This window comes from Notolepis coatsorum, assembly GCF_963971535.1.
Source record: "Notolepis coatsorum genome assembly, chromosome: 16".
NCBI classification, from domain to species: Eukaryota; Metazoa; Chordata; class Actinopteri; order Aulopiformes; family Paralepididae; genus Notolepis; species Notolepis coatsorum.
This window is the reverse complement of record NC_140180.1, coordinates 69416709-69432634: the sequence shown is the minus strand read 5'-3', so window position 1 is coordinate 69432634 and position 15926 is coordinate 69416709. Positions and strand designations below refer to the sequence as shown.

Sequence of the window (15926 nt, the reverse complement as noted above, 5' to 3'; positions counted from 1 at the left end):
CCTCTGGCACGGGATCTATATACGGAACCCGGGAAAAAAACACCCGCCGCTACAGTAACCTCTCTAAGAGGGAGCTACCCTTATATTCCCTGCAGACCAGATATATTTGACAGCGTGAGAGCATGTCCGGCTGGCCGCGCAACTTTTTTTGAAAAAAGTGCCCGACCATGCCGTCGGGGACAGGGATGGGCGTGGGCTCGGGCAATGGAACCCCATTGGTCTCGGCTCCCATCGCCATCAGCTTGGGATAGATAGCGCGCAGCTCATCCTGCTGCTTCTCTGCCTCCAAGTGGACCTCTCCGGGAGTCGGGGTCGTGAGGCCCGACACGCCTGAGGCATCGGAGAAGGGGAACTCCGCTTCCTCCACGTCCTCCATCTCCTCCGCTGGAGGCCCCAGGAAGGCGAATGGGTCCTCCTCCGGTTCCAGCTCTTCTGCAGGCCCCGCATAGTGGACCTCCTCCTCCTCTGACCACCCGCTATACTCGCTCACTGTCTCACGACGGGAGCAAGCGTGGGTCAGTTTGAGCCGCAGGTCATCTGCCATCAGCGAGACCGCGCCCGGGCTGGGCGGCGGCCTACGCAGACCGGAGGAGACACCGGGGCATTGGATCCGCCTCACGTATGAGGGGGACCTCACAACGGCCTCCGGGCGGCCCAAACCCAGCACCGCACGCCGCGGGGGCTCACCTGCTTGCCATGACAGAGATCCCTCTCCGCGGTGAGCGGTGGAGGCCGGGCGGGAGGGGTGCTGGCGGAGCCCTGAAAAGGGCTGTTTCACAGGTGATGCCATTACCACTTCACGGTCTTTTCTTTCCTTTAATAATACTAACTTAAAGGAAAACTCCAACATTTTGGGAAATTTGCTTATTTAACATCTTCCCTGGAGTTAGACAAGAAGATACATACCATTTTTGTCTCTCTGCATGCATTAGGCTTAGGGAACGCCTGCACAGTTAGCGTAGCTTAGCTTCATCACTGGAAGTGGGTCAGACCTTTACCCTGAAGTTCCCTACAGTCACGAAATACACTCCAAATACAACTCCAAAACGTTCCTGTAAACATGTTGTGACCTGTGTATTTACCACGTGGAGAAATAAAAAATAATTGAATTTGACATTTACGTTTTCTAAGCAAATATACTCGGAACTATTTTTTGCCGAACCACTCCTCTCTGGGCTCAGTGATTTCATGTCACCAGTGCTACTTTCTAACGCTAACGCCAGTGTTTGTTTACATTTTCATTTCATTCAAAGGATCCGAACCGATTGAAGTTTATGGATACCATGACTGTGGTAAGTTTTAAGGGGCTAGCGTTACACAATAAATTAGTTATAATAATACCACGAGTGTGGATTCACATATTTGCAGTAATACGCAATCTTTCAAAACATGAAATAAACACAAAAAAGTGCAACAAAAGTGCAACTATTGCTAAAAACCCAATGAAATAAAAGAATAATAAATAATATATGCTTCTTAGCAGATTTCTTAGCTTAACATAACAGACCTAAATTTGGGGGAACTAATGGGATAACTGAGTTTGCAACAAACGTGCAACTAGGGCTAAAACCCAATGAAATAAAATAATAATAATAATAAATAATATATCCTTCTTAGCAGAATTCTTAGCTTAACATGCAGGGGACTAATGGGATAACTGGGGATGATGTTTGCTCCTGACAAGAGTCTCAAAGTCTGGGGTGATTGTAGACAAAGCAACTCTGAGGTCATGCTCAATGTCCAATCTGTTCCTCCGCTTTGTCTTCAGCTGGACCAGAGCTGAGAAGCCACTTTCACAAAGATAGGTAGTTTTTTTTTTTTTTTTATACACATCCGCAACCCACTCAAAATGGCCCCGCGACCCACTTTTGGGTCGCGACCCACCAGTTGAGAAACACTGCTTTAAAGGACATTATCTTTGAAATAAATTACATTTTACAGTTTTTTTCAGATTTTTTTTTCTGATTTAATTAACAAATTATTATTTTGTATTATTTAACTATTTAATTATTATTTAGTTATTGCACTGCACTGGCAGTTGAACTGCATTGATCTGAACTGAATTGAAAAAAAGAAACCTCATAACCTAACTGGCACTGAACATTGAACTACACTGGCACTGTTTGCAGATGTACTGTTATTAAAGTTACAGTAGTTAAAAACATAATTTTGTATTGTTTTTTTTGTTAAATCCAAAGAAAAAAATATAAAATCAGAGAAATCCGAAAACGGGAAAATAAAAAACAGAGAAATACGAAACAGGAAAATTAATATCCGAAAACAGGAAAAGATAAAAACGGATTTCATAGCGCCCTAGTTAATAAATTCACTCTGAAAATCTGCTCCGCTCTGATAAACTGACTCTTTGGTCAGAGCGTCCAGTCAGTGGCGGCTCCTGGATTATTCTCCAGATGGGGCGCTATACCAAACATGTACCACGCATTGGCCAAATAAAGTACAGTCTAATTCAACTTGAAACAATATATAAATAGAAACGTTAGAAACAAACTCGCTCCGTCTCCAAACACACGCATAGGCAGAGAGAGAGAGAGCGAGAGAGCGAGAGAGCGAGAGAGCGAGAGAGAGAGAGAGAGAGAGAGAGAGAGAGAGAGAGAGAGAGAGAGAGAGAGAGAAAGATCACGACTCACCAGCTAAGACAGATTATTGCAAATCTACCTTGTTGTTGTTGTTAAATTGACAGCAGAGCAGGCAGCAGGGCTTGATAAAGTATCCACTCCATGGCATTGTGCATGTCCCTCCACACTGCATCCATATATAGCTTATAGCCAACAAGTACTGTGTGAGATAACAACAAATAGCTGCATCTCACAACAGCATAAACTCACTTTGTTTAATTGAAACGTGGTGGGCTTGATAAAGTGTATAATCCGCTGTTGATGATGTATATCCAGACCACTGTCCACTGTCCAGACTGCATCCGATCCGCCATATAGCTTGTTAGCTGTTAGCACCACAACAAGACAGTACTTGATTTATTTGTCCATTTCCGCGTCGAACAGACTGCAAACTACCTGGCGTTCTATCGCCATGCTCGAAGACAAACTCTAACCTTAACCAACTTTGAAAGAGTGCCTAAGCTTAACCGTCGAAAGAATTTGCAGTCACGCTCTAAGACAAATAGCTCGCATCTCAGTCACAACAACACAACTATCTCTACCACCAAGCTAGAATTGGAACATAGAAATTGGATTCGGCCAATCGGAGATCGTCTCCGCGAAATGCTGCTACGGAAAAAAATACTGACGTCGGCCAATCAGAGAGCGTCTCCGCGAAATGCGGCTACAGAAATTCTTGACGCTGCTGCCTAGACCGCTTCAAATCGCGCCCGGATTCCAACATAATAGTCATATTTCAACGCACAACACGTTACGCACTGATTGGCTGCAACGGATACAGCGATCAAACAGTGACGCACACTCAGAGCGATATTGCGTCTAGCCCGGGCCGAGAAATACAAAAAAATAAAAAAGTGAGTCACTTCCTGTTCAGGAAAACGAGTATTTTTTATTTTATATATTAACGTTATATTGTGCATTGGAAACACAAACATACTTAAAATGAGTAAATATTATTCATTTTAAACATGTTTATATTATTTATAGGGCTATAAAACAAAAAACAAAAAAATAATCTTTCTTGTTCTTCTCTCATATAACCAGGGGCCTGAGGGGGGGCGGCGCCCGAGCGCCCCTAGTGGCGAGCCGCCACTGCGTCCAGTGTGCACTCTGAGCCCTCAGAATTTCCGAACAACTTGAGTGCGCTCGCTCTGACACTGGTTGTAAATAGTTATGAGTGTTGTATGTGCCTCCCTGTATTGTAAATAGTTCATATGTGTGTTGTCACTACTGTATGTATAATTGTAAATAAGTTAATTTATGTGTTGTAAATAAATATAGTTAATTATAAAGATTGTTAATATTTATTTACCTAATTTATGTGCAATCGTTTCATTTCAGCTCAGTGTAGAGAAATGCACCGATACTAACTTACCTTGCCCTACTGCGCGCGTCTATGACAACACTGTTGACACCGCGTATCTGTGACACCTGCGACAACACTAGTCGGTTTGGGGGGCCTACCACCAGTGGCGGACTGGGACACAAATTCAGCCCGGGACATTCAGACGTGCCAGCCCACACACCGGCCCACGCACCGGCCCACGCACCGGCCCCGAAACCGGCCCACACAACGGGCGTTATGAAACACTTGTCCAGTATTAAACAACCCAAGGCTGTGGCTAAGGAGTCAACATCAGGGAGACCAAATCTACACACCGCCCCTAGATGTGCACTCATGCACAGTGCACACACACACACACACAGACACACACATACATATACCGTTACTTCCCGTCATTGGCATATGTTTTTTTTTTACTAACATCTTAGTGCCTCATTAGCCTAGGGATTAAGGATACATGAAGTATTAACTACACCATAATAATATTGAGGTTTTGATCCATAGAAAGTAGGGATGTCCGATATTATCGGCCTACCGATATTATCGGCCGATATCGGCATTAAAATGTGATATCGAAAAATATCGGTATCGGTTTTAAAGAAATAATATTTTATTTACATTTCTATAACCTTTATTTACCCAGGCAAGCAAGTAAGAACCAATTCTGATTTTATTTATTGTCAAAAGTATGCATAATGTTGTGTTAATTCCACAACAAGAGATATGTAATGTTAATTACCTGAAATTATTCCATTTCTTGGGGCGGGAAACCCTGCATATATCGGTATCGGTTGATATCGGTTGATATCGGTATCGGAAATTAAGAGTTGGACAATATCGGTATATCGGTATCGGTAAAAAAGCCAATATCGAGCATCCCTAATAGAAAGGTCTGTGCTACACAATTTCAGTTAGATTGGATTTATTGTCCTTTAATTTGGCACTCATGACATTAGTTGCTTGCCGTTTAATCAACATCGAAAGACCCCCCACTTCCTCCCAGACACCCATTCCAAGAGCCTGTTTTCTCTCTCTCTCTCTCTCTCTCTCTCTCTCTCTCTCTCTCTCTCTCTCTCTCTCTCTCTCTCTCTCTCTCTCTCTCTCTCTCTCTCTCTCTCTCTGTCTCTCCCTCTCTCTGTGTGTCTCTCTCTCTGTGTCTCTCTCTCTCTGTCTCTCTCTCTGTGTGTCTGTCTGTCTGTCCGTCTGTCTGGACTGGGCTCTCTCTCTCCCCTCAGGGTCAGCTGTGCTGGACTGGGCGCTCTCTCTCCCCTCAGGGTCAGCTGTGCTGGATTGGGCGCTCTCTCTTTCCTCAGAGTCAACTGCATAAGAAGAACATCAGCAATCAATAATAATGGCTTGAATTCATACAGCGTTTTTCAGCCTTTTAAAAACACCCAAAGTAGTAGTAGTAGTAGTAGTAGTAGTAGTAGTAGTAGTAGTAGTAGTAGTTTATTCAGTCATCATCTCACACAATACAATATACCCCATCATTTAACAATATTTGATTTTACAGTGACTGAAAAGGTACAGACTGAAGCATAATGCTTATATATGCCTGTCCTATATTCTTAACAAAAATTTTAAAAATTGGCGGCTACGTGGCGTAGTGGGCAAGGCGCTCGCCACAAATACTGGAGACGCTGGGCCCACATTGCTTTCAGTTTAGCTGGTCGTTCATACTAATACACATTGGCCGTATTAGGGGGTGGGAAACTGATGGGTGGGGATTGGGCGTTGTGGACAGCGACTCCTACAGGTCGGTTGGTGTGCCTGCGCAGTAGAATCAGGAAGTGTCGGGGGCAGCGTGAGCCTCCCACGCGTTACTCCTCGCCACTGAGAGATCGAGCTGCGCAGGTGAAAAGATGCGACTGCTGTTACCTCAAGTACCGGAGGGGACTTGTGCTATGTATGACTTAGTCCACATTGCAGCCGGCTTGTGGGAGGCAAGAAACAGCGTTCGTGACAGGGGAGGGTTGAATTGGATGATACGAAATTGGGATGGGAGAAAATGTAGAAAATGGGAGAAAAAGTGGATAAAAAAAAACAAAAATTAAAAAAATTAAGACTCCAAAACAGTATTCTAAAAGAAAATAGCAAAAGAAAACAGTATTATTCACCCCTGTAGTTTTCAAAAATAGCTTTACAAATTTTTCTTAAAAACCAAACGCGAATTACTCATTCTTAACTGTATATCAGCATTGTTCCACAAAGCGCTTCACAGAAACCATCAAGCATTCACACTCACACAGTCATACACTACTGGTGGTTGTGAGCAGCATCAGCAAACACAGCTGCCCTGTGGCAGACTGACGGAATCATGTCTGCTAATCAGCGCCAACCACCATCAACAACCTTCATAAATACATTCAACATTAATGGAATAGGCTAACTACCAACTTAGCTGTAGCAGTTAGCTGTTATATGCAATCACATATGTTTAACTACGGGGTAGTAGTTGACCTAGTTGTTAGCTTAAGCTAGTTAGCTGTGGTTATTTACAAACATGTAGATGAGACTAATCATATACAGATCGAGAACATGGCTAACAGTTGGGAATTCTAAGGTACATCTTATTTAAGCATGTAAAATGGCAACTAATCAATTCAATCAATTAGATTACCAATATTATATCAACATGAAAATTTGGAAGGGAACATAATAGTATTTTATTTTAGTATTTACTATTATAATATTAGTAGCCGATTAATTTGCAGCCCGTCCTAGGTTCTGATTGGCTCTCTAGGTTAGCACTTTAGCTTCTGATGCTGTGGTGGGCACTAGTCCTAACATTGCTAACTAAACTTTTAGTCAGAGAAAAAACGTCACGAGTCACAACTATTTACGTCCACGTGCTGTAAGGAATCAGGAATACGGAAAGCACATTGTCTTGTAATAGAATGACTGAAATCACTGCAAGAGCTAGTATAGGCTAGCTAGCCCTCATGAACCGGCAGACACCAACAGTAGAATATGCACTAGGCTACTGCATGCACCTGTCATGTTACTGTTGGTTCCTTCCACTTGAACTTCATCATCATTAGCAGCAGCAGCGGGTAAACATGTCTGTAATTTTAGAACATTGTTCTGCGTCTTTTACTAGCAATTTTAGTTTTTTAATTCTAGCTTTTTCAGCTCCACCCTTTCTTTTTTTGCATTCTCCATTTCTGCGCTTCTAGGCCTACTCGCGGTTGGGAGGAAACGTGAATCTCATTCACTGATGTCTCATGTCTCATTCAAGACTGGCTAACAAAAGCATGTCTTTCACTTAACACCAAGAAAACAGTGTGTATGATGTTCACAAAGTCACCAGTAGAGGTCACTCACTCTAATGTGTTTCTGGGAGAGGCGGAGCTGGACATTGTACATTAATTCAAGTATCTTGGGGTCACATTGGACTCTACATTGACCTTCAAAAAGTAATGTGAAGAAAGTGACAAACAGTCAAGTTTAACATCGAAAACTTCAGGCAGATCAGGCCCTGCCTGCCAGTTAATGCTGCAAGGATGTTTCTGCATTCAATGATTTTATCACACATCGAGTAGGCCTACTGTTTTATCAACTGGTCTCTTTTATATGTCACTACTCTTACACCAATATAATTACTCTACAAAAAAGCCATAAAAGTATTTGATAGGAAACCAATTTCATTTCATCACTGTAATGTTTTAGAAAAACATAACATGCTAAGTTTCGAGAATTTCCAAGTTTTCAAATATACTTGCTTCATGTACAAGGTTCTGCATGGACTTGCCCCTCCCCCATTGAATGAGTTCATCCAACAGAAAGCAGACACTGGCATTACCACCAGGGCCATCAGTAGAGGGGACTGTAAGGTGCCTTTTCGGTATACTACCATTGCAAAAACTGTGTTCTCTGTTAAAAGTGGTAACTACTGGAATAGCCTTCCAGTTGTGATTATAGAGTGCCCTACATACTCCATGTTCAAGACCCATCTTAAACTGCATCTTAAGGCAAACCAGAACTGTGATCATTTTTAATCTGATTTAGTTTATGCAACTTGTTTATTGTTTTATTGCCGGCCCACACACTGGCCCACACACCGGCCCACATAATGGCCCACACACCGGCCCACATATGGCCCACACACTGGCCCACACACTACACCGGCCCACACACTACACCGGCCCACACACCGGCCCACATTAGTGGCCCACACACTGGCCCACACACTGGCCCACACACCGGCCCACACACTGGCCCACATACTGGCCCACACACCGGCCCACACACCGGCCCACATACTGGCCCACACACCGGCCCACACACTGGCCCACATTAGTGGCCCACATACCGACTCACACACTGGCCCACACACCGGCCCACACACTGGCCCACATTAGTGGCCCACATACCGACTCACACACTGGCCCACACACCGGCCCACATACTGGCCCACACACCGGCCCACACACTGGCCCACATTAGTGGCCCACATACCGACTCACACACTGGCCCACACACCGGCCCACAGACTGGCCCACATACCGGCCCACACACCGGCCCACATACTGGCCCACACACCGGCCCACACACTGGCCCACACACTGGCCCACATTAGTGGCCCACACACCGACTCACACACTGGCCCACACACCGGCCCACACACTGGCCCACATTAGTGGCCCACACACCGACTCACACACTGGCCCACACACTGGCCCACACACTGGCCCACACATCGGCCCACATTAGTGGCCCACACACTGGCCCACACACTGGCCCAAAAAAAAAAAGTAAAAAAAAAAAAAAAAAAGTATATATTTTTTTTTTTTTTTTTTTTTTTTTGACCAGCCCACTTTGGTCCCGGCCCATCGGGATTCGTCCCGAACGTCCCGATGGCCAGTCCGCCACTGCCTACCACCCCCCCTGAAAAAAATCCTAGGGGAAACACTGTAGCTCATGGTAAAATCTCTGAATAAATAAGAAAAAAATTATAATAAATTTATAATAATAATAATAATAATAAAAAAATATATATATAATGTGTGTCTTGTGTCGTGTCTCACCATATCTGTATCTGAAACCGGTCCGAAGCTGGTCACATATATGTTCGTCTTCACCTCTGTCACACGATCTGAAAAACACACAGATTGTCAGATGTATTTGATGGAAACCGTAAACACCACAGTGTAGAACCTCGTGACTTTCTGTTGCAGGGTTCTTGCAGTCTTATTTCATGCAATTTCAAAACGCAAGTACCGCGAAGTGGCACGTACGGTAAACACCGAGTGGATTTGAACTTGGGACCAACCTTGAGTCCACACTAACCAGCTGCGCTAAAGGGTCCAACTCGTTAGCAGGTGCTGGTTGACTGCAACCGACTCCTCAGTAGTTTACACTATGATTTGGATCACGATACAATTCAGTCTGAAACTTTCAACCCTTGGTATATGACTCTGTCGAGAAGCACAACGCCTCTTAATTTTACCGCTCCGACAGATAATGTGTTCAGAGTCTCAAGGGGATTAATAAAGAAATACTTGACTTGAATCGGCACAGTGTTTTGCTGAAGTACTGCGTCAAGTCCATTTGCTGCCTTACACTCTTGTCTCTTTCAATAATTACTGAAGGTCTTACGCTTGGTCAGTTAAAAAACTCTTTGATTTTTTTTACTTCCCATACTCTACACTCCATACCAGAGAGCAAACAGCATCTCGCGTGTGACTTAAAGAGATCATTACTCTCTAAAGTAAAGTGCTTTCATGCAAAGTAAACCCACCGCCTCTACTGACCATTGGCACCCAGACATATAATGGATATTCTCTCTTATTTATGAGCTCAAGTAAATCAAGAGAGTGAGCGGCAGCTGGCTGCATAAAAGACACAAGCCATTTAGCAAAGACATACTCCGGGATCACATCTATGTATGTAAAACCCAGGTTTTTGTATGTAAACCAAGGTGATTCAGGTGATCTTTTTTTCATGATAAGTGACTCTGTGAAGACTTTTTGTATTTATTGTAGTTTGATTGATTTGAGAAAGAGAAATGCAAGTTCTACACAAAGTGGACCATTGTTGTTGTGTATAGCATGAGTAAAAATTGAGGTAAATGCTATCAAAACGTTGAATTAAACCAAATGACAAAAACACTATACCTAGGCAACAGAGGTACCGCGTGTCTATCCACAGTCACGATGGACAGTGTAGTGAAGTGACTGTGGATGTTAAGCGGTACTGCAAGTAAACTCACTCCCCAGAGGCGTCCAGACACATTACCAAGAAGTGAATTCACCTCTTGGTCTAGTGGTCTGTGATGCCGCCCGCGGCGCGGGAGACCTGGGTTCAACTCCCACTCAGGGCGATCCCTTAACAGGGGTCGAATCGAAACACAATGCAGAGCAATACGACACCGGTTACACTTGTATTGACAGCACTTTGTTACATGTTGAACATGACCATATCCCATACCATGACCATAAATGGAATGGAGTGAGTTTAGGTGAGTGTACTCTGTACTGTATTTACCTGTCGCCTGTACGTTAATGCCAAGCAAGCAGTGCAAAAATGCTTCCACATTCGTCACCGCACGCTAGTGCGGTAAAGCGCCCTTCTTTTCAGACAAATGCTACCGTGCGTGCACCGGCGGCGGCGTGCTCGCTCAGGTGCGTGCGTGCGCCGGCGTGCTCGCGCGAGGTGCCCGCGCATGCGCATGAGATCCCGCCTTGAGCGGAGCTCAATATATATAAGTCACCGCCCCTTATTCAGTATCTACCAATAGCTCAATTGGCAAGGACACATGGCTGTGGATCCTATGGCTTGTTTGCTGGCGAGTTCGAATCCCATCGAAAATATTTTTTAACGTGATTTTTTTTTAACGTGTATTATTTCGCCGGTTAAGGTTATTTCGCCGGTTAAGGTTAGGCATGGTTAAGGTTAAGGTTAAGGTTAGGCATTGTTTCGGAGTTGGTTAAGGTTAGAACGGTTAAGTTTAGGCGCTGTTAAGGAGCTGGTTAAGGTTAGAGTTTGTCAAAGAGAATGGCAATATAATTTCTATGGTTAAGGTTAGGCATGGTTTCGGAGTTGGTTAAGGTTAGAACGGTTAAGTTTAGGCGTTGTTAAGGAGCTGGTTAAGGTTAGAGTTTGTCAAAGAGAATGGCAATAGACAGCCTATTTCCGCGCGACCTGGGCGCTGGGCGGCGGAAAATGAAAGGCGCATTACTGCATGCCACTACGATAAATTTTTGCACTGCTTGCTTGGCATAAAGCTACACGCTTACCTGTCGTCTTCACCCCCATTAATATTCTGGTTAAGTCAAGTCAAGTCAAGAGTTTTATTTGTCACGGCATACAAGTATACAATGAAATGCGGGGGGTCTTGCCCGCAATGATTGTGCATAATACAATAATAATATATAATAATATAATAAGAATCCAATAGAACGACATTGTGCAATAATACAAGTAATCAAAGTAGGGCATATTGGTATATGTACATGAGTTATTTACAGAGCATGGTAGGACATGCTAGGTCCTGTGGTAGTGCAATACACTGTTAGCTACGGATGAGGCACTGGGTCTTTATGTACACTGCTATACAATGCTATATTATACAATCTCAAGTTATACTATACTATTCTTAAAGTGACCTTTCCTTTTGTAAAGTGACCATAAGTGTGAGCGTGTGCAGCATGAGTGTGTGTGTGCTCATGTTAAAGTGGCTGCTAGTGTGTGAGCGTGTACACTACAGTGTGTGTGTTGTGTTGTGTGTGTGCTCATGTGTGCTTGTGTGTGGAGAGTTCAGTGTTCAAGGCTCTGATGGCCTGGGGGAAGAAGCTGAGCCGAAGTCTCTCTGTCCTAGTTGCTGGTGTTCGCAGGCGTTTGCCTGACCGCAGCAGCTTGAACAGGCTGTTGTTGGGGTGGTGAGGGTCTTTCATTATTCTGCAGGCTCTGGATTTGCACCTCTTGTTGTATAGGACCTGCAGGGGTGGTAGTGCAATACCCGTGGTCAATGTTCCCCCTAAGGTGCGCCCGTGCGCGCGCGCACATGGCAAAACGCTCCCGCGCACATCTGAAATCGGTCGCACAAATTTCTTTTTTTCTTTTTTTTTACAAACATGACCATGTTCACGTCTTAAACTCATACTGAGGCTTTAGTTTTGGTTTTAAATTGCATATCATCATTAATTTATTTATTGTCACACAGAGCAGAAGAATTTTGCCAAAACAAACCAATAGTATCCAGCATCAGAACGGCAGACCAGCCACACTCTCAGACCCAAACGCATTTCCTTTGATTTAATTATACATCAAATGATTTATGTCAAGGATTGCAATGTCTCGCTTGAATGAAGTTAACTTTTCACCTGGATAACGTCAACATTCAGGGTGAATGTAATGTGAGAAATTGGGATAAAAAAAGAAATATATATATATATATATTTTTTTTATCGGATCGGGAAAGATCGGTATCGGTAGATACTCAAAATCACATGATCGGGATCGGATTGGGAGCAAACAAATTTGATCGGGACATCCCTAACCATCCCTAACCCTGTTGCGTGTGACGTTACCAAGAGAAGCCCCGCTTTCAGTGCTTTGTGGGCAGCGCTACTGCACGCTCACACAGACACACACAACAGATGAGGAAGTGGACAGATCCGACCAGCATTGCTGGCTCCTCACAATGCAAACGCGAAAATGTACATTACAGATGAACTGCAGAGAAAACGTCCAATTTATCATCCCGGTCGAGACTAATTGGAAGTGGAGTGCAACGCGTGCAAAGCTTGACCATATGTTTATGTGTCTAATAAAGGTGCTGGCGATCTCAAAGCTCACATGGACACAGCAAAACATTACAAACAAAGCAGTGCGAGGCGAGAGTTTGATGGCAAAGTTGACCGAATTGATTGAAGAATGCAGCTATACAGAGAGAGAAAGAAAATAATTTAAAACTATTTTGATGCCTCAAAATTATGTTTTGGTTTGATAAGATGCTTATGATACAATCATTCTAAGGATTATGTGTGTAATAAATTAGTTTAGTACACTAATTGCAACAAATCTGAAACTGCATAGTGCAATTTTAAATTAGTATCTTTGTGAAGTTGCTGTTTTATAATTTACATTACATTGAAAAGATAAAGATATATTTTTTAAAGCTGGATTTTCTAATACAGAAGAGGTATTATTTAGAACATTACATCATATTTTTCTTGTTATTTATTTTGTCCAGTAAGACTTGAAAATATATATTATTTTGTCATAGGTTGATTTAGTTATTTTCTTGCGATTTTTCAGATAGATTACTTTAGGCATAATACAGCATGTTGAGTAACTTTGGTTATAGAGAGATATTATTTTGTTATATAAAATAATATAAACAATAATTTTATATCCATACAGAGGAGGTATACTTTAAATATATTATAATGATAAGGCATCTTTGAGTAAACTTTGATTAAGTATCTTGAGGCTGAAGGCAGAGTGTCCTCTTTAAAAAAAATCACAATATGGTCACCCTTGAAGTCGCATTATAATTCACTTAATAAAATAATGACGAGTCAGCCTCCTAAAAAGACAAAAGTTAGTGACACGACTCACACCGTCCAACCCAGCCAAAGTAAAGACTATGCTCTGTATCGTCAATCAATGGTCAAATAAATATTTGATTAAGGAATATAATATGCCTTTTTGTATTATTTCTCTGTGTATCAGCAAAATGTATATATTTTTATGTTAGACATTAAGGGAAATTAAGATTCTCAGATTTTTTACAAACCGCCGCATATCAACTAACCGGTTAATCGGCAGGTGACGTATGTTGCTCAGTAGTTGCTGATGTCTGCTCAGGAGGTTTGAGTGTTTGCTCAGACCAAAAAATAATTAGAGGGAACATTGCCCGTGGTACGCTCGGCTGAGCGCACCACTCTCTGTAGGGCCTTCTTGTCCTGTGCCGTGCTGTTTCCATACCAGGCAGTGATGTTTCCAGTCAAGATGCTCTCTACAGCTCCGGAGTAGAAGGACTGGAGTATCTTCCCAGATACTCTGAACTTCCTTAACTGTCTCAGGTGGTAGAGGCGCTGCTTCACATTTTTTACGACTGCGTCTATGTGTGTTGTCCATGTCAGATCCTCTGAGATGTGGACCCCCAGGTACTTGAAGCTGCTCACCCTGTCCACGGTAGCCCCGTTTATCCTCAGTGGTGTGTGTGTCCCCTGCTGTCTCCTCCTAAAATCCACGATCAGCTCCTTGGTTTTACCAATGTTCAGGAGCAGGCTGTTGTCCTGGCACCAGCGTTCCAGTACCTCAACCTCCCGGTAGGCCTTCTTGTCGTTGTCCGAGATCAGCCCCACCACCACTGTGTCGTCCGCAAACTTCACTATGGAGTTGAAGCTGAACTTGGCCACACAGTCATGTGTGTATAGTGAGTACAGCAGGGGGCTCAGAACACAGCCCTGGGGGGACCCGATACTCAGGGTGATGGTGTTGGAGGTCTGACCCCCCACCCTGACCGCCTGGGGCCTTTCACTCAGAAAGTCCAGTATCCAGGCGCTCAGAGCGGAGCTCAGACCCAGCTCGATCAGCTTGTCCACCAGTCTGGTGGGGACTATGGTGTTGAACGCTGAGCTGTAGTCAATGAACAAATAGTCTCACATAGCCCCCCTTCTGGCGGTCTAGGTGAGAGAGGGTGCTGTGCAGAACTTGGGAGACCGCATCATCAGTGGACCTGTTTGGCCTGTATGCAAATTGCATAGGGTCCATATCACTGGGGAGGGAGGCACAAATGTGATCCTTGACCAGCCTCTCAAAACATTTCATGGCCACAGAGGTGAGTGCCACCGGTCTGTAGTCATTGAGACCTGTCTGGGAGGATTTCTTTGGTACCGGGATAATGGTAGACATCTTGAAGCAGGCAGGGACCACTGACTCTACCAGGGATAGATTAAATATGGTGGTGAACACAGGGGCTAGCTGGTTAGCACAGGACTTAAGTATGCGTCCTGTTATTCCATCTGGGCCAGCAGCCTTCCTGGTGTTCACCTGTATAAATGCTCTTCTCACACTGTGTTCCGTCAATGAGAGAGCGTCCACGCCCCCCCCCCCCCCCACCCTCCACAACAGCCGGCACGCCAGTGACGTCACTAGCCGGTGAGCTAGCCTCGCCACTGTTTACACCAAACCGAGCGTAGAAGGAGTTGAGTTTGTCCGCAAGAGAGGCGCCGTCGCTCCCCATTGAGGGGGCGCTGACTTTGTAGTCAGTTATCGTCCCATAAGCCTCTTGTGTCATTCTGTGCCATTTGTGCCTCCATCTTGTCAGCATACGACCTCTTAGCAAGTTTAACAGAGTGTAGACTGTTGTTTTATACTCGTCCATATTTCCTGTCTCTCTGCCCAGGTTGTAAGCAGTGGTGCAAGTTTTCAGAGCTGCTCTGATAGTACTGTCCACCCACGGTTTCTGGTTCGGGAACACCCTCGCCTTTTTTGTGGGGACGATACTATCAGCTAAGGTTGCTATGAAGCTAACAACAGTGTCTGCGAACTCGCTGACGTCACTGGCGCTTCCCTCGAACATTCCCCAGTCGACGTCTTCGAGGGCGTCCTGAAGCGTGGCCTCTGATTGGTCGGACCATCTCTTTACTTCACGTGACACGACAGCGTCACGTGATCTCTGCCTGTAAGCAGGAATGAGGAAAATGGAGTCGTGATCCAATGTGCTTGTAGCCCCCGCTAATGGCGGAGCCGGTACTGCCTTGTACCCGGCCTTGAACGGGGTGTAGCAATGATCCAGCGTGTTTCCTCCTCTGGTGGAGCAGGCAATGTGCTGAAAAAAGGATGGCATCACTTTCTTCAGATTCGCCTGGTTGAAATCGCCGGCTATGATCATTGCTGCGTCCGGGTGCTTGATCTGGTGGATGTTGAGATGTCCCTGTAGCTCCGCCAGGGCCCTGGCGGTGTTAGCTTGGGGAGGGATGTATACTGCC

General features: G+C 44.4%; 1 protein-coding gene across 1 annotated transcript in view; it reads right to left on the bottom strand.

Moving 5' to 3' along the window:
• Positions 1-15926, bottom strand: part of gabra2b (gamma-aminobutyric acid type A receptor subunit alpha2b) — a gene marked incomplete at both ends in the record, with an annotated part of 135573 nt that overhangs the window by 75838 nt on the left and 43809 nt on the right. Inside the window, one exon of the mRNA XM_084332065.1 lies at positions 9009-9076. Within this exon, the coding sequence (XP_084188191.1) occupies positions 9009-9076 (68 nt within the window). The remainder of the gene's footprint in view (positions 1-9008; positions 9077-15926) is intronic.